A 20334-nucleotide genomic window follows, 5' to 3' on the forward strand; every position below is an offset into this window, starting at 1 on the left:
GGAGATTTAATTTTTTCGAGAAACTTGATTGTTGAATTAATGCTGTGCAATAATGAGCAGGTTTTGATTATTTTATTCTAATTTGTTCAATTTAACTTGAAGATAAAAATAGGAGATGATTTATTTTCTTATTTTAATAAGTGTTTACAGATTTTTCTCAATGAATTTTGTATATAAAGTTTATCTTTATTTTATCTTTTAAAAGTTTTATATTATCGATATTTAGATAACTTTTCGTGTGATAACTTTTTTAGAATACTTCTTATATTACCATCGACATTTTCGATATGAGTGTTTTTTCTCACTGATTCTTCTAATTTCATCAACATATCAACATCAGGAGTGAAACAAACGAAAGTTGTTACTGTACATTGCGAATCACAACCTACTCGACCCGTTCTACCTGATCGGTGAATATAATCGGACACATGATGAGGGGAATCGTAGTTGATTACATCGGTCACCTGAAGATTTAAAAAGAGTTCATGAAATTGTTAATTAGTGAAGGAACTTAAATTTTAGAAATGATAGTATTAATTGACTTACTCTTTTAAAATCGATTCCTCTTGAACCAAGATCGGTGGCAACGAGTATGTTACACTTTCCGTCATTGAACTTGGCCAGTTCTGTGATTCTTGCGGATTCTTCCATCTTTTTATGGAGATGTGATACATCAAGGCCACTGTCGATTAGATGATGGTACATCCATTCACAACTAGACCTTTTTCTAAGGAAAATTATCATTCGACGATTTTGGCGTAACTTGTAATCGATCAGTTCTAATAGTCTATTTGGACGATCGTACTTGTGCATCCGATGGAAAATGTGCTTGACATGAGGCATCAAACGGTGAAGATTTTCCGTTTCTATTTGTGAGAACGATTGAAAATCTATAAAATCACCGATTGTTCTCTCAAGATTCTGAGGAATAGTCGCACTTACAAGGCAAAGTTGAGTTCCAAATCGATTTACCGACGATTTGAACTACATGAATAGAGAAGAAAGTTAATTAGAACAAAGAATACAAAAGGAGTAACGATTTTTCACCTTTAAATCATTCATGAGATCGTAAATTCCATAGCTAAATGTATCATCCAATAAAGTATCGGCTTCGTCAATAACCAATGTCCTAACTTGATTCAAAGAATAAATTTCTGTAAACAAATAACATTATTAGAAAGATGAATTGGTTTCATTATGAGATTGAATTTACTTCTTTCAGTATGATCACCAATCAGTCCTAAAGTTGTCACCACGATATCATAACCAGAATGAGACAAAGCTATCGGTGTACCACCGACTATTGGTGCTACTCCGACTCCCAACAAAGAACCAAATTGTCGGGCTACAAGTCCAATTTGATGAACTAATTCTTTGGTGGGAAGAACAATCAAAGCCATAGGTTGCCGATCACCGGAAAATCCTTTAATTTTGGCAGAAACAATTTTCTCCATGATTGGACTCAGATATGAAAGTGTTTTCCCTGAACCAGTTTCAGCAGAACAGATAACATTCACTCCTTTCAAAATCTCTGGAATTGTTCTCAGTTGACATTGAGTAGGTTTAAAATAACCTAAGCTATTTATCGTCTCTATTATATTGTCACTAAGTCCCGTTGCTTTGAATGTGTGACCGAAGCGATCTGTTTCTTCAAAATGAGGATCAGGACCATGAGGATGAATTGTAATCAAATCGCCTTTATATTTACCCTTTTCCAGCCTTCACATGCCAAACGAAGCGGTTTATCACTGGGATATCTTTGGTTCTTGTAGTGATTCAATCTGGATGAATGTTTACAGGTAATAATGGGCTGAGCTCTATTTCCCCTGCTCGCCAAATAGCTCGCTCTGTTTTCCAAAATTTTTCTCTTCTTTTTCTCATGTTGCTTAACATGTGATTCTAAATATTTTGGAACACTAATAACAGGAACAGTATCACGATTGGTATGAAAAGAACGAACTTGTTGTTGTGAAAATTTTAAAAAATTAGTTCTTAATGATAAGATGAACATGTCATTCAATAGTGACGAGAAAAATATCTAATTAAACAAGTCAAAAATAGTAAAAAATTTGAAAATCAAATAAACAAAATCGTGTTTATGATTAATGTTGTTGTGATTTTCCATTCGATTCAAACAATTTTCATCGATATTTGAAAAGTTAAAAAATCGATTAGAAAAAAGTAAGAGAGGAAAGAGAAGAACAACTCATGAAAAGATCGATTGTGTTTTAGATTTTTCGAAAATTAATCGATTGATAGCAACTCGCGAATCCAAATTAATATCAATTTGAATTGGATCTTGAACTTTTAATTTTCATGTTCTTATCCCTTCAGAATAGCAAAATACAGCCAAAGACTTTGAGTTTGCAACCACTTTTTAAATCATTCACGCAGTCAATGATAATCAAATTAAGATAACTTTTGATATCTAATCAGTTGACCATTTTAAGACTACACCACTTAAATTAGTGGACAAACTTATCATCATATCTTTGGGTTAACTGCATCTCTCATTGATTATATTCAACTGCGTGAATGATTTAGAAAGTGGTTGCAAACTCAAAGTCTTTGGCTGTACATCGATGGTCGAATTGTTGAAAGTTAATGTTTTCGATTTAAGGGAAAAAGTTCATCTTCGAGGGTGAGAAAATTGAACTAAAGGTTGATCTTTCTTAGTGAATAACTTTTTTTTTCTTCAAAATGTTTGATAACAATAAGTGTTCATTTCCGTTGAATTCCGGTTATCATTAAAGAAGAGATGAAAATGAGTAGAGAAAACTTTCGATTTTATTGACACTTCATTGAGATTCCACTTTCGCACTGGAATCTGCGACTAAAATACCCGATGAAGATGCTTCGTTTACACTTTTGTTATCTTGAGGTTCACTTTTATCATAAGGTTCTTGTCTTATTTTGATGTTGTGCTTATCCATGTAGTCATTGATTTCTTGGCCTTTTTCAACACACTTTGACTTGAGAGCTTCAATGGTTTTACCAATCTGAAGAGAGGAAAGAGAACATCAGATAAGTTGAAATTGTAAAGAAAAACTGGAAATTCCAATAGAATTTAGTTTAATCAATTTACCATTTCTTTGTTTTCAATAACCGATGGGAGAACCTCTTTGACATTTCTTTCAACCAAAACACCACCAATGGAACGGAAACATTTACGACTTGGATCAACTGCTTTTAAAGCATCAATAACCAATCTGTAAATTAGAACAACCAAACGAACCAATTAAACTAATTGAAACTGAACAAAAAAGATGAAACAATTTACTATTAAAAATACTTACACATGTTCATTTAAATCATTTTCAAGCTCAATAATTTTATTATTGATACTCCTTTGGGCTTGTCTTAGTTGATTGAAACCAGCTAATATTTGCTCATTAGTTAAAGATTTTGCTTTGGTTTTACCTTTATCATCAGCCATGTTAATAAGAAATTAGCAATTAAAACAAAAGACACTACAATTAAACTAAATTAAGTTGATTAAACCAAGAGCATGTTCCCGAATGTAAATGAAAAGGAAAACAAAAAAAAAAGGTTGAGAAAAAAAAGAGAAATAAAATTGAAGCGGTTTTTTCAATTCTCTTTTGTTCACTTTTCGAGTTCGATTAATTAATTGTAAACAATTTGATTTTGTTCAAAAATAGATAAAATTTATTACAGATCAAGATCATGTCACCTTAATTGTATTAATTATGATTCTTATTCTATTTAAGGTAATAACCGTCCCAAAGACCATCCCAATCATAGTATTTCCATGATGAGTAAGGGTAATAGTGTCCATACTTATAACGGTGATAACCGTGGCCCCAACCGTTTCCCCAACCGTGATCCCAACCATTGCCCCAACCATGATAGTAAGAAGGCCAATATTTGTAGACTCCATACCCTCCATATCCGCCATACCCACCATACCCTCCGTATCCCCATCCATAGGTTGACTGAGCTTCAGGTATGATCACCATGATGACGACCAAAAGTACAGCAAAAATGATCTGAAATAAGAAAAAAAAAGTTTCAACAATCAGTTAATTGATCAACTTTAATCACCATCATATCAATTTCTTATATTACTTACAATTGATTTCATTTTAAAAACAATTTAATTGCAAAGAAAGCAAAGATAGAGATGTTAACTGATTAGAATTGAATTCGAGATTGAAATTAAATTCATATCTGATTGAGCTTTTATATCTTGACAATTAACATTGAAATTATTGATCTATTATTATTATAGATAATTAAATCTTTCACTGAATTAAGAAAAATAATTGCAAATGTAATTATCATCAAGGTTAACCAACAATTAAACCTTTTCAATTGTTAATTGTTAATTTCTTTGTCTTTTGTTTTCTTCAAAAATTTCAATCTTAATTTAACTTTAATCAACGTGTTAATCTTATTCCAATCCAGTCCTATTATCAAGATTATGTAATAATCAAATTAATCTTTTAATTACTATCAATAAGTATGATGATAAATTGAATCAAATTAAATTTCATATCAGATAAACAATCAATCAATTGTTAATTATTGAAGAAAAGAGGTTGAAATCACCGATACGGTTGATATCGCACTCGATTATTTGAATTGCCGATAAACTAATTCAAGGAACAAAATGAATTGTTGTCAACTGATTGGGAATATTAATAGACAATAATAAGACGATTTGAATGATTTCGAATTGAAAAAAATATAATATTTTCCTCGATATTCATAATCGATGAAAAACAAAAAGTTCTAACATGTACTTACCCAACTATTTTAATGGAAAACACTTATCTCCAAGTTGAAGTTTCTAAATTCACACAAATGCCTATGGGAATAAATTGTTTCTTTCCATTGGAAACTCTATATTATTATTATTGATTTTATTCGTTTATCATGAATGGTGAACATTGATATTCGGTTGAACTGTTCATCCTTTTTTTTTTCTTGGACATAACTCGAAGCTCAAATTACCTTTAAATGTTATATTTTAATATTAGCGTGTCACTCATCTTCTCACCAAGAGAATCAAGATGAAATTGTTTTTCTTTCATTTGGTTTTGATTATGAAATGATATCAAATCGAATTCGTGATTAGAATTTATCAGTAATTCTATTATCTTCCATTCACATTGATACACATTCGAAGATGAAGTAAGTTCATCATTGAAGAGGAAAAAGAATCTAAAAGAAAAAATGAAACAAAGCAGAAAAAGAATAAGAAAAAACTTTCGAGCAAATATTAACAATCGAACCCAATCAATACTTTCAACATTATTCAAAGTTTTTTTTCTTTATTCTTTCCAACAATCAATGTTGATTAACTTTGATCATGGAGAAAATGAAATTGTAATAACCATGATAATTAATGAGATTTTCATATTTTCTCATTATCTCGACTCTGTCTAATTGGCCAAATAGCCGATAAATTGATTGCGTTTGCATAATAATTGTGATAAGTTTCATGTTAGAACTTTTCGAAAACTGAATCTATGAGGAAGAGCAACAATCGACAATTCTAATCACGTTTCATTGTTTGTTTCTAATGAAGTTGATGTTAAGTGAAGAAGAAGAAAAAAGTCACAATTTATCATCTGAACAAAAATCGAGTAACAAGCTGATTCATAAACTTTTTCTTCTTCTTTTCATCATCTTTCATCTTCATCTTCCTCTTTCTCTCTTTTCTCTCTTGTTAAAACCCTCAAAGGATTTGCTTCTCTTCCGTTTCCTATTTACCTAATCATCCTTTCTTGATAAACTTTCATTCTCACTGATATTGTATTACTCGTCTTCCAAAAGACCCGAACATGATTAATTCTGCTTCTTAATTGCTTAATCAAACTTGTTAGATGAACAGTAATTTCTTAGTGTTCATGAATCTCAATTGTAATCTCAACGATACATGATGATAATAATCTGCTTCTATTTAGTAATCAAAATATTACATTTCTAGTCCATGCTAATGATTAATAAACTTTGACCACTTTAAATTGAATTGATCACTCGATTTCTGAGCAAATTAACTGACCCATGAGACTGATTACAAGTTAATTTACCTTTTCCACTGACCATTAACTTATTTGTCTATTTAAGTTATAGACCAGAAATGAAAGAAATGACCATCGATTGAAGGTTCGAACTTGCAATTGAATATAAAGTAATTATCCTTTTCTCGCTGTTTTCAGTAATCTTATTTTCACCAAACATCAATTTTCAATTCTTTCCCTCATGATAAACATCAGCTTCATCTAATTACTGATCACTTTTAGTGTCCAGAATCATCATAGAGAATCAATTTATCATATTCACCTGAACCTAGGACCTGGACCTAGATATGGACCTGAACGATTCTTTGTTATTATTAATACTTTGTGACTATTTCATATTCAAATGTAAAAAAAACATATTGATCATGAAAGAAAACTTGATAATCTTGTTAATCCTTTTCCCTTTGATTGTGAATATTAAATGAACAAATTAGTAACTGTATAAATCTTGATGATTTATCGATGGGTTGTTAATCCTTATAGAAAAGAGAGCAATCGAATACGCAATCTCTTCAATTCTATCATGTATCTTATTTATATCTTATTATCTTTCGACTCAAGTTATTTCCTAAACATGAACATTGTTGCAACTCGACAACTAGAACTTACCCTGGAAATTTATAGTAAATGACCTCGAATAAAATTCATTCAACTTTTCGCATTTAAATATTTTTCTAAACTTTCTTACAACTTTTTCAGTAAATTTTACTACACAAAATGAACTCTTCACACTTTCTAATTGGATTAATTCATCTAATGGTAAGTTACTGTTATTTCAATTTCTATTATCATGATTATCGAAAGTAACGAGAAGAATTGATTGTTCCATTCGAACTTTTAATATTTTCGAACATCCATAAAATCAATTCAATGACCAAATTAGATTTTTCTAAACTGAGTTCGAAATAAATCCAATAATGATTCGAGATACAAGATAATCATCTATAATCTAAACTTGTCGTTGATTAAGTTCATGATAAGTAATAAGTAATCAAGCAAATCAGAATTTAATTGATTCAATTGAATTAACCTTGACTGAAATAGAATAACAATTTAAATTTTCCTCGATAAAAGTTTAATTGAACAATGATTTATAATTACAGTTTGTATCTCTTTTCTTGCATTTACTAGATTCGTTAATGTATTTTCACCTTAAATTATTTTGGTTAATTGTTTCTATTCATTAATTGTTGAAAATAACTTAATGGAAATCATTACGATAGTAATAATAGAAAAGTTCTAATAGCCTATTCTTGATTGTTGGATTCTAGATACATTTGACTGAAGGGGAAAAAGGTGAGAAAGGTGACCAAGGTCCACAAGGACTTCCTGGCCCTCCTGGATTAAGGGTAAAAGATTATTAACTGATTGAAAGAATTTGAAAAATTCTATAATACATGAGATTGAATTTTCAGGGCAAAGATGGTAGACCAGGTTTAGACGGACCACCAGGGCCACCAGGGCCTCCAGGATCATTATCGAGGTTCGATGAGTGGACTTTGAGCGATTCGATTTATCAAAGTGTAAGAATTGACTGAAATTCTAGTTCCAGTGTTATCAAGATATTTTTTCTGTGTAGGGATCGGGAGTCGTGGGCCCTCCAGGTCCGATGGGTCGAAGTGGTCAAAAGGGTGAAAGAGGAGATAAAGGTGATTCAGGGGAAAAGGGAGATGATGGTCATCGGGGAGGTAAAGGATCCAAAGGTGATATTGGAGATTCGGGGCCTCAAGGACCGATTGGCTTAGATGGAGCTAAAGGAGAGAAGGTAAACTTTAGAGGATAATTAGTCCAATTATTAATAATTAACGACAAACTTTTATAATCACAGGGAGAACCAGGGGAATGTCAACAAGCGGTTGCACTTCGACATCCTCATAGATTTGAGATTGATGATCCTCAGGATATTGAAGAGTATTCATATTCAGTAGTTGGACCAAAAGGGGACATTGGTCAGTTTTAACTAAGTCGGTTTTGGTTTTAGTGGTCAATTTCAATAAAATTTTAACAATTTCATCAGGTGAACCAGGAATTATCGGCCCTCCAGGCCCTCGCGGTGAAAAGGGTGATCAAGGTATCGAAGGTCCAATTGGTCCTAAGGGACCTAAAGGGGATCAAGGAGAAAGAGGTCCGATTGGCCCTCCTGGAATAGTTGTTGATGGAAAGGGAATATTGATTAAGGTAGAAACTTGATTCTCTTATCTATTATCTAATCAAATTATCTTAAGATTAACCGATTAAAAGTATTTTTAACAGGGCGAAAGAGGGAGCAAAGGTGAAAGAGGTCGAAGAGGTGAGCAAATTTCAACACTTTAAGTTGTGTTCATTTAATTTATTATCCATGTTCTTATTTCAGGTAAAAAAGGACTACCAGGGACATCGGGAGCTCCTGGATTACCTGGTTTGGTTAATTTAACACAAATTTGGGTAAGTTTATGTTCAATTCAATTGATTAATTGAGTAAAAATTAAGCAATAATTATTTAATTTTCTTTTCTTTCTAGAGTCAAATAGAGGTTCGTTTTTAATTTGTTGTGTGACTTGAAATTTAAGATTTCATTTGAATTTCTAGCAAAAAATTGATCAGAAACAAATAAATATTGATCAAATTGTCCATGGACTTAAAGGAGAAAAAGGAGAAATCGGCCCACCAGGTAAGCCTGGAATGGACGGCTTTCCAGGCGAACCTGGTGAACGAGGTATTCAGGGTATTGATGGTCAAAAAGGGGACAAGGTAATCAGTGTATTCACATATTCAAGTATCATGTTAATCCATTAATTTATTTTCTAAGGGCAAGTTTATTTAGTATTAATGTCTACCTTACTCTCACAGGGTGAACAAGGTCCCATAGGCCCACCCGGAAGTATAGAAAACTTGGAATCTGTTTTGAAATCGATGAATATAAATCAGGTTATACAATCAGGTAATTCAGCTGGTTTGCGTGTTTTTCTGTTGATTAAGATTTTAAAACATCAATTTTTATTAACCAGCATCTAATTCAGGCCCCCCTGGTCTTCCTGGTCCTCCAGGACCCCCTGGCACTGGTCATCCTGGGCCAACAGGGCCACCAGGGCCGAGAGGATTTCAGGGATTACCTGGCCCGCCTGGTCCTCCGGGTCCACCAAGTGAATTTGATTTATCGTGGCTGGAAAATACTCTAAGTGGCCCAAAAGGTTAGATACTAATTGTTGTTAACAATCAATTGAAAGTTCATTTTTCCTCTCACTTTTATCAGAAATGAATCGAGATTTAAAAGATCTAAAATCTTCCATCAAACAAGCATCAGGTAAGTAAAAAGCTCTCGATGCGAAAATGGATCGAAAATCTAAATTCATCGAACATTCCCTTCATTCCATTTTAAGAATCGATCAGAGGCCCACCAGGTCCTCCTGGTCCTCCGGGTCCCCCAGGTCAAACTGGACAATACGAATCACAAGACGATAAACCAAATGTCATTCCAGGAGTGAGTAGTTAATGTGACCTTTACCAAACGATTTCTAATCTATTGTATCTAAATGAGATCAGGCGGTTATCGTAAAAGACATGGCCTCTTTGCGACGAATGACTTCGATCAATTCTCTTGGAACACTCTGTTTCATCATAGACGAACAAGCGCTTTTAGTCCGAGTCAATGGTGGATGGCAATACGTTTCGGTTAGTTGACATTGGAAAGAGAATTAAACATTTCAATTAAATTTTTTCTCGATTAATTTTCAGCTTGGATCGATGGTCGAAGCAGAAACTGAAAATGTCCAGGTAACGGTAAATCAGAAGAGAAAAAAAGAGCTTATCTAACCTAATTTTATTCCTTCTCTCAGGTCACTACTCCTTTGGTCACTTATAAGCCGAAATTTGATCAGACATTAGACGATAGGATTGAAAAGGTTACTTTGTCTCGAATTAATTTGAATTATAAACTATTCTAATTACAATATTTGTCCACTTTGAATTTAGACCCAAAAGAAACTTCGAATGGCAGCTTTAAATCAACCTTATTCGGGGGATATGCACGGAATTCGTGGTGTTGACTATGAATGCTATCGACAATCTCGCCGATATAATATAAAAGGCACCTTCAGGGCATTTTTAGCTTCTCGATTACAAAACCTCGACAGTATCGTTCGTATACAAGATGCAAAACTACCGATCGTAAATTTAAAAGTGAGTTGAGTTCGTGAAATAACAAAATAATAATATTTTCAACTAATTTGTGTACAGGGTGAGGTTCTTTTCAATTCGTGGCGTGACTTGTTCATCGGATCAGGTGGACCTTTCCTATTTCCTCCGAGAATCTATTCGTTTGATGGTCGAAACGTTCTCGCCGATAGTATATGGTCAGTAAAGTTTACTTATTATTATTGAACTTAAATTGAACTTAAAGTTGACCCTTTCAATTCAACCACAGGCCACAAAAGCTCATTTGGCACGGAGCTGATAAACGAGGTGCTCGAGACGTGGACTCTTATTGTGACGCTTGGCACTCAAATAGTCAACAAAAGTTTGGATTCGCGAGCTCCTTATTACATGGAAAACTATTGGACCAAGAAAAGGTCCAATGTTCAAATCAGTTGATTGTACTTTGCATCGAAGCAACAAGTCAAGAAGATTATCAAATGACTCGAGATAAACGAGATATTGATATGAACGAGGAAAACGATCATCATTTAGCTGAGAGTGTATTTGATTAATCACTTTATTAACTTAATCGAAATCACCTTTTCCAATCAACTAATTGAAATATAATCTGAAAAGCAATAAACTTTTTCCTTTGATAATACATAAAAAAAGCTAATTTGTCACATTAACTTATCGTTTTGATAAGTTAATTGGATTATTTTGTTTACCAAATTCAAAGTGATTGATCATTGATATTTTCCTGTAAATGAGATTTAATTGATTATCGAAACTTAGACTTGATACATTCTAGATGATTTCAATAACTTGAATGGATCACTTTCACTATTGTGATTAACGATGGATCGATCACCAGTTTTAGTGGCTAATTTCCTAATTCCTTTCGTTTTGAACTCCACAATCAACACCATGATTATCTGTCTCTGGTATTACAAATGGCGAACTCATGGTCTTCAGAAAATTGATCAAATTCTTGTTCAAATGAATATCGTTGAGTTTATCGCCTTAGGGGTTTCTATTTTCAACGATTACTCGTTTTGCATCAACACCTCAGTTTCCATCATGAAATCGTACCAGAAATATTTATGTGGATCTTTTTTCCCATTCATCCTTGGAGTAACTCGTTACATGGTTGAATGTTATTTCCTAGTAACTTCCCTGGATAAATATTATTCAATCGTCTATCCATTGGAATCAAACAGAATAACTGAACAACCATTGGTCAAAATATTCGCGATCAATTTAATCGTATCGATTATCTTTGCCATTCCAGCAGCAATTCCCTTCGAGGTTTGTCCATCCTCCGGATCGATCCAAATGGTTAACTATTACATATTCATGGTGGTTTGGAATGGATTGATCATGTTTATCATTCCAGTTTCCACCGAGATTTATCTTGGAATAAGAATGATCATTGAGATTCGACAAATGTTAGTTATAAGCCCATCGAATATGAAATTTTCACCCGTCAAGCCGATTCTCATCATTCTAACAACAATTGTCATTCGAGTGGTCCTTCAAGGACCATTAACTTATCAAAGTATCTACCATGTGATTGATTCTTCAGCCATGATTTACTGTTCATCGGATGAATACTTCAAGGTCTCCGGGTGGGTATCGCTCTTTACTCCAATATACAGCATCTTGTTCTGGCTGGTTAATAGATCAAAATTTTCGTCCTCTTAAATTCAGTTCAATGTTTTATTCATAATTTTATTGGAATTTATATTTATAATAATTTGGTGTCAACACTTTAATTGTCAAGCTGATCAAATATTCAGCTTATTATTATTGTTAAGAAGAGAAATAAAAATAAACATCATTTTATCAATTAACTAACTAATTAGATTATATTATCGCTTTTCCAATAATCTACTTTCCAATAATTTTCTTACTCTTCCATTGAAATATCATATTTACATCAAATGATTTTGCTTCTTCTTCTTATTTCTATCAACAATCCTATTAGTTTATTAATCCATTGATTCCATCGGCAAATTAACTCATCACAAGAAAATCATCTTCTCCTAAATATAAACTGCTGATTGGAAAGGTAATGAAATTGCATCTCGATCACAAACTACCGTTCGACCTGTTTAATAATTAGAAATGTAAACAAATTTAGAATTGATTTAGTACGATAATCTTTTTTTTTCCTTTCAACTTTGACCTTACCCAGATCATTTCTTTTGAATAAATGATGTCTCAAGAGGTAATAGATCGCGATAACCGGAACTGGAAACACTGATGAAAGTCCAAAAATCCATCCGAGGAAATTAGCTTCAAACGGGAATTCATAATTCATGAATATAATTGGCTCAGGTCGAGTAATAGAAAGTAAAATGATGCTCTGTAAATTAGAAACAAATATCTGATTAGTTACATAACAATTAACTAATTGATTATAATGTTATTTAATTACTATAAGAAACAATGGAGAAATATATTTCCAACAGATTCGCCAAAATATAACTGGTTTAAAGCCGAGCATTGATTCAACATCAAGACAAAAACGATCGATACCTGAAAGGAAACATTAACATTAATAGAACTGATAATCAATCACAATTAACTAATTATCTTACCATATCCATAAGCTATTGCTAAAGCCTCAAACAGAGCTGAGCATAATAATGAAACGGCGGCTGCATAGCTGTCAAACCAAACCATAGTATAACCCCTCCTGTGAGTATAACAATTAACTGATTAGAATGAACAATCAGATTATCGTGACAATGATTAACTTACCTGAGTACAATTTATTAAAGAGACAAGAAAAGAAGCAGATAAAACAATAGCTGTTAAAGATTCTCGGCTAATCCGCTTAATCTGCCATTCGTCCATGATACCAGTAATCACCGCTTCTAATCCTCCCATCTAAATATTAGATTATTCAATAATCATTTATAATACAATATAATACGAGAGAAAATGATCAAATCAAAATTCTTACAGCTGAATCTAAACCAAGAGTGACCAACATGACAAAAAACAATATTGACCATAATTTGGCTAATGGTAAAGTGGAAATGGCCTCAGGGTAAACTTGAAAGACCAAACCATATCCCTCCTTGGCCACAGTTGAAATATCAGTCTTCAAACTTTGAGCCATATAACCAAGGTAAATGAATATAACGAATCCAGAATAAAATGAGGTACAAGAGTTTACACAAGCGGTTAGAAGAGCGTCTCTGAAAATTAGATTGGATTAAGAATTGTGATTAAAACTTTGATTAATCTAACTGTTAATCTTGCCTATGATTTACCTGTAACAATTGTTGTTGAATTTATTGAATGATGCATAGGTAAGATGGACTCCAAATCCAACTCCGATTGAATAAAATACTTGAATTGCAGCATCAGTCCAAACACCGGGTTGTTGAAGTTTCTCTAACCGTGGACTTAAATAATAAGTAATTCCCATACCTTTTCGTTTAATTGTAAACCAATTGATTACAATAATTAGATATTAAATGGTTAAGATGATCAGATTTTAAATTCTTACCTGCTCCTGGTAAAAAGACTCCTCGTATCAACAGGATGGTCAGTATAACATAAGGAGCAGTGGCAGTGACCCAAACTACCTGTTGATTAAAGTTACGATTCGAGATTAAATTGAATTGTTTCAATTATTTTCTCAAATAAACTGATTCTAATTACCTTTCCTGATGATTTGACTCCTTTGAAAAGTGAGAAATAAAGTAAAATAAAAGTGATCGCAACGCATCCAACCATTTCTGGCCTTAAGCTTCCCAGTTCACTTAACCCTTTCGACGAATCGATCTGTAATAACTTTCGCCTTTGATTGAACGAAAGAGAAAAAAAATCGAAAGAAGGAAAAAGTTATTCGTGATTCTGTAAAAACGATCAACAGATGGAGCGGTTAACAGTTTAATCCAATTAATTGAGTGAACAATTTAATCACTTTAATGATCAATCAATTGTGTTTAATTTTTCTCTCTTTCTTTTTGTTTCAATCTGTAAACAAATAAGATTTTAATTATTCTTAAAAATCAATTGAATATCCGATAAATCAATCAATCAAATGAATACTGATTATTAGAAATTAATTAATAAAATCTCACTCGAAAAATTCTTGAGCTGCAGTTGATAAATTATGCGATGGAATCATATCTGTGCAATTAGGACAATTAATTATCCTATTAACGGCGAAACATTCCTTGGTATTCCATTCATTATCACAATGCTGCCAAGGAAGTAGATCCCCTGATTAAGAATTAACAAAATATCATCATTAATATACAACTAATTATGTGAAATTTTTAATTACTCCAAAAATTGTGAGAGGAAAAGTTTTTACCTGAAGTAATTGTTGTTATTATATAATAAATGGTCCAACCGATGATAACATTATAATAAAATGAAACGTACCAAGAAATTAGGACAGCACAGTAGCCGACACCTTTTGCCGCGGGGTACATTTTGTCCCAAACGTTAATTGGTCCTGATTTAGCAAATTGTCCCAATGCTAATTCCAGGAAGAAAAGGGGTAAAGCTCCGAAAAGTAACATCAAAGTGTACGGAATCAAAAACACTCCTGAAAATTGAATTTTTTTGAACCAATTTTGTTGTAAAAGAAAAGAGTTGTTATGATATTTTGTTGATATTTTTTCTTCTCGTGAGAATTTTTCTATTAGATTAATTCTCGAGAGATGATTAATATTATGAATATATTACATATGATACTTACCACCACCATTTTTATAGCACAGGTAAGGGAATCGCCAAACATTTGCCAAATCAACTGCAAATCCAATTATCGAGAATAGGAAATCAATCTTCTTATCCCATTCTTCCCTGACGATAACTTTTTCACCGATTGGTTCAAGTTTATTGCTCCTTTTTGGATTATCAATATCATCTTGATCAAAATATTTCTTGGTGCATTTTTTTTTACTCGAAACTTTTGAAATATGAAAAAACTTTTTCGTCGCTCTTTTCAAATTAAATGCTAATTGTGGTTCACTTGAGGTACTTTTACCACTCAAATTATCGTCCATTATTTCACCCATTTCAGATTCATGGAATTCTCTCATTTCATCCATTGGTCCAACAGGTTGTTGTCTTGGAGTTGAATGTAAAGAGTCATACCCTGTAATTCAATTGGAAATTAATCATTTGCATTAGCATTTTGTTTACATGATGAACAACAAATCAACAGGTAGTTGAATCCATTGGACGAGACTCAGAAAAGATTGAAGATCAATAATTTTAACCACAATTTGAAAACTCGAAATTGAGATTTCCACCATTTCTCATGGTGATAACTCATGAGATTCTGAGATAGTTTTTGGAAAGAAAATATTTTTTCAAAATCTATTTGTAAATGACCAATGAACCGAAAATGATGGAAACAAAATATCGACACTTTTTACATTCTCGAACAAAAGATCTAATATAAAGAATGAAGAAAAGTTCATCGAAGAGCGAAAATTCTTACCGATAATGAGAAAACCTCACAAAGAACTTTACTTTTTTCTTCCTCATTTGGATTCCAGGATGAACTGGACAAAGAATAGCAAATAACAACACAGCGAAACTCAATCATTAAATGAATACAAGTTCTTCCTAATTTTATTACAATTAATATTAATAGTAATCGAAACCAACAATATAATCCAACTTTTCTCAATGTTTAAAAATTGGCTCGTTCTCATTTCAAACTAGCAAATTAAATAGTCCAAATTAAAGTCATTCGTTATCAATAATTACTCAAAGTCATGTTATCTTTTGAAATGGAAGCATTCATTTTATTAGATAATGACAAGTATATTCGAGGGTATTCATTATATGGTGAAACCTATATTCGATTAGACATGAATTGAAATTCTTTACCTTTCGATCCATTATCTCAATGTCACTTACTTTAATAATCATCCTCATCTTCATCTTCATCCCTATCGATAGTGATGATGATGATGAGCATCATCATCTCCACTCCCATCATAATACTTAACATTCAACTTCATTTCTTGTTCATTTTTTTTTCATTACTTTTCAATTGTTGGACTGATTCTTGAAACGCTAATCATAATCAAATTGTGCATGGGAATTACAATTTTCCAGTTAAATTACTCAAATTGTTATTAGATTAACTAACGATTAACTTACCCAGATCAATAAACTGATGGTTCTTGTTGTGGACATTTAAAGTTGGACTAACTGGATTAGCATGAGATTTGATGGGTTCTTGTTTGTGATTAGCAATTATAATTGGCTCTGTTGATTTATCCATTGAGCACTAAATTTACACGATTTAATTACTGATAATACTTTTTGTGTTTGTTTATTATTTTGTTATTATTTACACGGTGAGAGCAAAAAACAACAACAACAACAATTAACAGTAATTAAAAGAGGAATCAAAAGGCTGCGACAATTTTAGGCACAAAAAAGGATTGAGATACTTAAAGTATAAGATGAACGATAAATTGAACTGATTAATATTCATTATTGATAATTAACTGAAATAAAAAACTCAATGGACGGGAAATAAGTTCTAATAAGTTGGAAATGATTAGTTTGGGAAGTAGAGAAAAGGAAAAGTTGAAGAAATGAGATGAAAATGATCAGATTGAAGGTTAAAAGAAAAGAACAATTTTAATCTGAATGAAAATGTTGAGGAAAAAAAAGTTGCCCTGGGAGTAAGAAACTGGGATGAGTGTTGATTCTTGAGTTGATTAAATTGAGGAATTGAATTGAAGGCGGAGCATTATTATTATCTCATATCGATAATAAGGTGTGATGATGATGATGATGATGAGGATGCGAATCGAGAAGGAAGAAGAGAAGAAGAAGCAAAAAAGATGAAGGATAAGGAAGAAGAAGCAGATAAAAGAGATAAAGAAGATAAGTTATCGTTAATAATGATAATGTTTTGTGTGATTCCTTTTGTCAATTAACAAAAGCAAAGGTTCCAAAAGAAAATAAGTTTATATTGGACAAATTCTTGAGATATCTCACAATTTTTATCATAATATTCAACCCAATTCTAGGCTACTTTATACTCATAAAGAACTCACTATTCATCATCTCACATGCCACTCATCTTATTTTCCTAATTTTCCTTGAGTTTTATTTTTCCTCCTTCTTTTGGTCTCCATCTCCATCTCCATCCTCATCCATTTGCCACCTTCATTTTAATTCTTCACCAATTGAGGGAGAGAAAAAAAGCAAAATTGATGATTATCGAGCTTTTTGATTCCATTCCAACACCAAAATCTGCAACAAACATGATTAGAATAAAACAATCAACAAGTATCCGTTGGCAGTAATCAATTGATTGAATAAATTATTACTTAAATTTGATTTGATTGTTATTACATTTTGGAATGATCGTTAAAATTGGATTAATGATTATTTAGTTTAGTTCATCTATTTTTTTTAACAACACACACTAATTGCTTTGCAGATTAAGCGCAATTAAGAGTAATTTTTTGATTAAAATCAAATGGTTGTGCAACTAAAAAGCTCGGGCCTTTGTCGCATATTCATTGATATACACACATAACGAAAAAAAGTAACAACCCAAAAAAGTGCAAGTGGAATTGATGATTGGATTCCAATCGAAACATAATTAATAATATAATTTAAACTCTGGATTCTACATCGGAATGACACATCCTTTAGACTGAAGTGATTGGAAAAATCGGTGAGCTCGATCACCTGGATCATACTGAAAAAAAGAATAGAAAATTTAAAGAAAACAATTTTAGTTATAAAATTTAAAATAATCTTCATCAACCATTTTCTTACATCTTTTTCATTGTCATAACTGTCGTAGATTTGGATAAATCTTTTGATTCCGACTTTAATTCGACATTGTCGCAATTTTTTCTCAAGGTAGTGATAGTCTTGTTTGTTGAAGATCTGAATTCCACTTGCCTCCGAAAGTTTTTGTATAACAAATAAAAGATGTTCAACTTCAGTCATTTCGGGTACATTGATTATCGATGAATCTGTAGTTAGATTGAGTTCTTTTAGAACACCAATCATACTGGTTGTACATAGAACCAGCATGAAACGACCTTTAGGTGGTTGTTTATTAATCAATACTTTGAGAGCTCTGAGAACTAAGTTGGAAAAACGTGGACCAATCGGTGTGAAATCAATCAGCTCTTCAATTTGATCGACAATAACACAACTCAAATGAGATTTATATGCATCATCGAAAATTTTACGAATCATGGAACATTTAGCCGATTCTGAACAGCCGATCATTTGCTCAGGTGAACATAATTTCATGAAGGGGAAGTTTGACATTTTCGCGATGGTTGCAGCCAAAGCCGATTTACCAGCACCTGATGAGCCTTCAAGGAAAATGGGAACAACTCGACGTGTTCGTGGATTACTGGCCATTCCAATGACCAAATCTCCTTCCTCCAAAAGAGCTTCGATCTGTGGACACCAATTGATTATTCCTCTTTCGAAGAAACCTTCAATTTCTTCAGAACTTGCACCGAACGCAGGTTTCACATCATGTTCCAGGGCATGGAGGAAATCACTTCGACATACAATCAGTTTATTTAATGCTTCAGAGTCGATTTCAACCTTACTCTTTGGTCTTATTATTCTTGTCATAGCAGCTGATTGAGCCGCGCGAACCAATCCTTCCAATTCAGCACCAGAGAAATTTTTAGTTTTAGCTGCGAGCTCCTGAATGTCGACATCATCAGCTAGTCTACCATTTTCTTTCATTTTCTTTGTGTGGATTTTCAAAATTTGCTCACGACCTTTTTCATCAGGTAAACTGATTTCTATTTGCACCTCAAATCTTCCAGGACGTAAAAGAGCTTCATCAATGAGATCCTTTCGATTGGTCATTCCGATGACTAGAATATTATTCAAACTGTCAACACCATCTATTTTTGTCAACAATTGGTTAACAACACTGTCATGTACTCCTGCCCCACCAGCTACCGATCCTCTTTGTTTGCAAATGGCATCGATCTCATCGAAAATTATGATATGAAGACCTGATCGATTTCCAACCTTAGCGTATTCAGCTTCAGCTTCAGCAAATAATTTACGAATATTTGATTCTGATTCACCAACATATTTATCAAGGATCGAAGGACCATTAACAACCTTAGGTGGTCGCGCATTCAACATCGATCCAATCTGACGAGCGATCAATGTTTTACCAGTACCTGGGGGACCATAAAGTAGAATACCTTTCACATGAGTTAATCCAAGTTGTTCAACTAATTCCAATGGAATAACTTTAGAGGCGAAAGCTCTTCGGAAGATATCATTAAATTCCTTGTCCAAACCACCGATTCCTAAAGTTTCAAAATCCCAATTTGGACTGATAAGGGATTGTTGAGATGAGCCCGCTTTTGATTTGCCTTTTAATTTGATACCTGAATCAGGACCTTCAACAAAAATGATGGTCGAATTAGCTGAAAGAACTCCGATTTTAACTTTTTGTACTGATTTCTCAGAACCACCCGCGATAGAGGCAACGTCTAAAACTTGGATCTCTTTGACCACTACTTGTAGGAGCTTTTTATCAGCATATTTAAACGCCAACTGTTGACCGACAGTGAAAGACTGGTCAGCAAATTGCTGCGAAAATGAGATTGCCATATCGTCAGTGTCATAAACATCGGAAGAAACTGCATTTTTCATCAAAATATCGATCTCCAGGGTGATGAGTGAGATGCATTGAGATCGCATATCAAAATTAAAGGGTCTCACTTCCACATAGGAGTCTCTCATCAATTCCGCCCATTTTCTCATTGGAGCATTGAATCCAATCTCTTCTGGATTATAACCATCAACAGGCGTGATGGTGAAAATGAATTTCTTTGAGTATTGATTCGTAATCTCCAAATGCCTGAAAGAGAATAACAGTAAAAAAAATTAATAACAAAAAGTGAAATGAGAAATGAAAAAAAAACAATCACCTTGCATTTGGAAACACTTTCGGATTTATGATCACCCTATTGAGATGAGAATGCCGATCCGTCGGGCATGTCGATACCCGCAAACGTTTAACGTCCATTTTTATCAAAAAAAAAACCAAAGAAAATCACAGAAAACAATTAGCTAATTGACTGACGTTTGTTTTGAACAGAAATTGCTTGGCAGATGATCATTGATCCGATCAAATGATCGACATTTCCAAATGCCA

General features: G+C 32.9%; 6 protein-coding genes across 7 annotated transcripts; 1 reads left to right on the forward strand and 5 right to left on the reverse strand.

Moving 5' to 3' along the window:
- Nucleotides 1–96: 96 nt before the first annotated feature.
- On the reverse strand, nucleotides 97–2126 carry LOC128390017 (probable ATP-dependent RNA helicase DDX28). Its single transcript, XM_053349683.1, is given in 5 exon segments — nucleotides 97–464; nucleotides 547–984; nucleotides 1048–1154; nucleotides 1214–1711; nucleotides 1714–2126. Coding segments are annotated over 5 exon segments (1593 nt in total). The 5' UTR covers nucleotides 2012–2126; the 3' UTR covers nucleotides 97–212.
- Nucleotides 2127–2769: 643 nt separating this feature from the next.
- Nucleotides 2770–3538, reverse strand: LOC128390033 (prefoldin subunit 2-like). Its single transcript, XM_053349705.1, has 3 exons — nucleotides 3297–3538; nucleotides 3086–3209; nucleotides 2770–2999 (listed from the first exon to the last, which is right to left on the reverse strand). The coding sequence occupies exons 1-3, from the start codon at nucleotides 3434–3436 to the stop codon at nucleotides 2799–2801; spliced, it is 465 nt and encodes a 154-aa protein (XP_053205680.1). The 5' UTR covers nucleotides 3437–3538; the 3' UTR covers nucleotides 2770–2798.
- Nucleotides 3539–3648: 110 nt separating this feature from the next.
- On the reverse strand, nucleotides 3649–4367 carry LOC128390034 (neuropeptide-like protein 30). The gene is made up of 2 exons (XM_053349706.1): nucleotides 4091–4367; nucleotides 3649–4007 (listed from the first exon to the last, which is right to left on the reverse strand). The coding sequence occupies exons 1-2, from the start codon at nucleotides 4100–4102 to the stop codon at nucleotides 3720–3722; spliced, it is 300 nt and encodes a 99-aa protein (XP_053205681.1). The 5' UTR covers nucleotides 4103–4367; the 3' UTR covers nucleotides 3649–3719.
- A 2034-nt stretch (nucleotides 4368–6401) lies between these two features.
- Nucleotides 6402–10877, forward strand: LOC128390008 (collagen alpha-1(XVIII) chain-like). The gene is made up of 20 exons (XM_053349667.1): nucleotides 6402–6806; nucleotides 7319–7396; nucleotides 7463–7570; nucleotides 7627–7812; nucleotides 7876–7996; nucleotides 8065–8225; nucleotides 8301–8337; nucleotides 8401–8471; nucleotides 8548–8559; nucleotides 8616–8777; nucleotides 8877–8967; nucleotides 9035–9217; nucleotides 9280–9330; nucleotides 9407–9507; nucleotides 9570–9698; nucleotides 9762–9800; nucleotides 9863–9928; nucleotides 9999–10205; nucleotides 10263–10378; nucleotides 10450–10877. The coding sequence occupies exons 1-20, from the start codon at nucleotides 6765–6767 to the stop codon at nucleotides 10730–10732; spliced, it is 2244 nt and encodes a 747-aa protein (XP_053205642.1). The 5' UTR covers nucleotides 6402–6764; the 3' UTR covers nucleotides 10733–10877.
- A 1167-nt stretch (nucleotides 10878–12044) lies between these two features.
- LOC128390036 (sodium-dependent dopamine transporter-like) lies at nucleotides 12045–16618 on the reverse strand. The gene is made up of 13 exons (XM_053349707.1): nucleotides 16311–16618; nucleotides 14890–15291; nucleotides 14500–14736; nucleotides 14264–14405; nucleotides 13839–13977; nucleotides 13684–13762; nucleotides 13445–13604; nucleotides 13132–13369; nucleotides 12926–13055; nucleotides 12764–12862; nucleotides 12601–12701; nucleotides 12354–12528; nucleotides 12045–12270 (listed from the first exon to the last, which is right to left on the reverse strand). The coding sequence occupies exons 1-13, from the start codon at nucleotides 16432–16434 to the stop codon at nucleotides 12206–12208; spliced, it is 2091 nt and encodes a 696-aa protein (XP_053205682.1). The 5' UTR covers nucleotides 16435–16618; the 3' UTR covers nucleotides 12045–12205.
- A 155-nt stretch (nucleotides 16619–16773) lies between these two features.
- Nucleotides 16774–20307, reverse strand: LOC128390007 (vesicle-fusing ATPase 1-like). 2 transcript variants are annotated; one of them, XR_008325560.1, is made up of 4 exons: nucleotides 20108–20307; nucleotides 17955–20037; nucleotides 17523–17874; nucleotides 16774–17420 (listed from the first exon to the last, which is right to left on the reverse strand). XR_008325560.1 is itself a non-coding variant. In XM_053349665.1 (3 exons), the coding sequence occupies exons 1-3, from the start codon at nucleotides 20203–20205 to the stop codon at nucleotides 17803–17805; spliced, it is 2253 nt and encodes a 750-aa protein (XP_053205640.1). In that variant the 5' UTR covers nucleotides 20206–20307; the 3' UTR covers nucleotides 17464–17802. The 2 variants fall into 2 exon arrangements, 1 of the variants encoding a protein (XP_053205640.1); XM_053349665.1 differs by lacking the exon at nucleotides 16774–17420 and having other exon boundaries at nucleotides 17464–17874.
- Between the last annotated feature and the right edge of the window lie 27 nt (nucleotides 20308–20334).

The sequence above is a fragment of the Panonychus citri genome, unplaced genomic scaffold (genome assembly GCF_014898815.1).
Source record: "Panonychus citri isolate SS breed McGregor unplaced genomic scaffold, ASM1489881v1 Contig00113, whole genome shotgun sequence".
Lineage (NCBI taxonomy): Eukaryota > Metazoa > Arthropoda > Arachnida > Trombidiformes > Tetranychidae > Panonychus > Panonychus citri.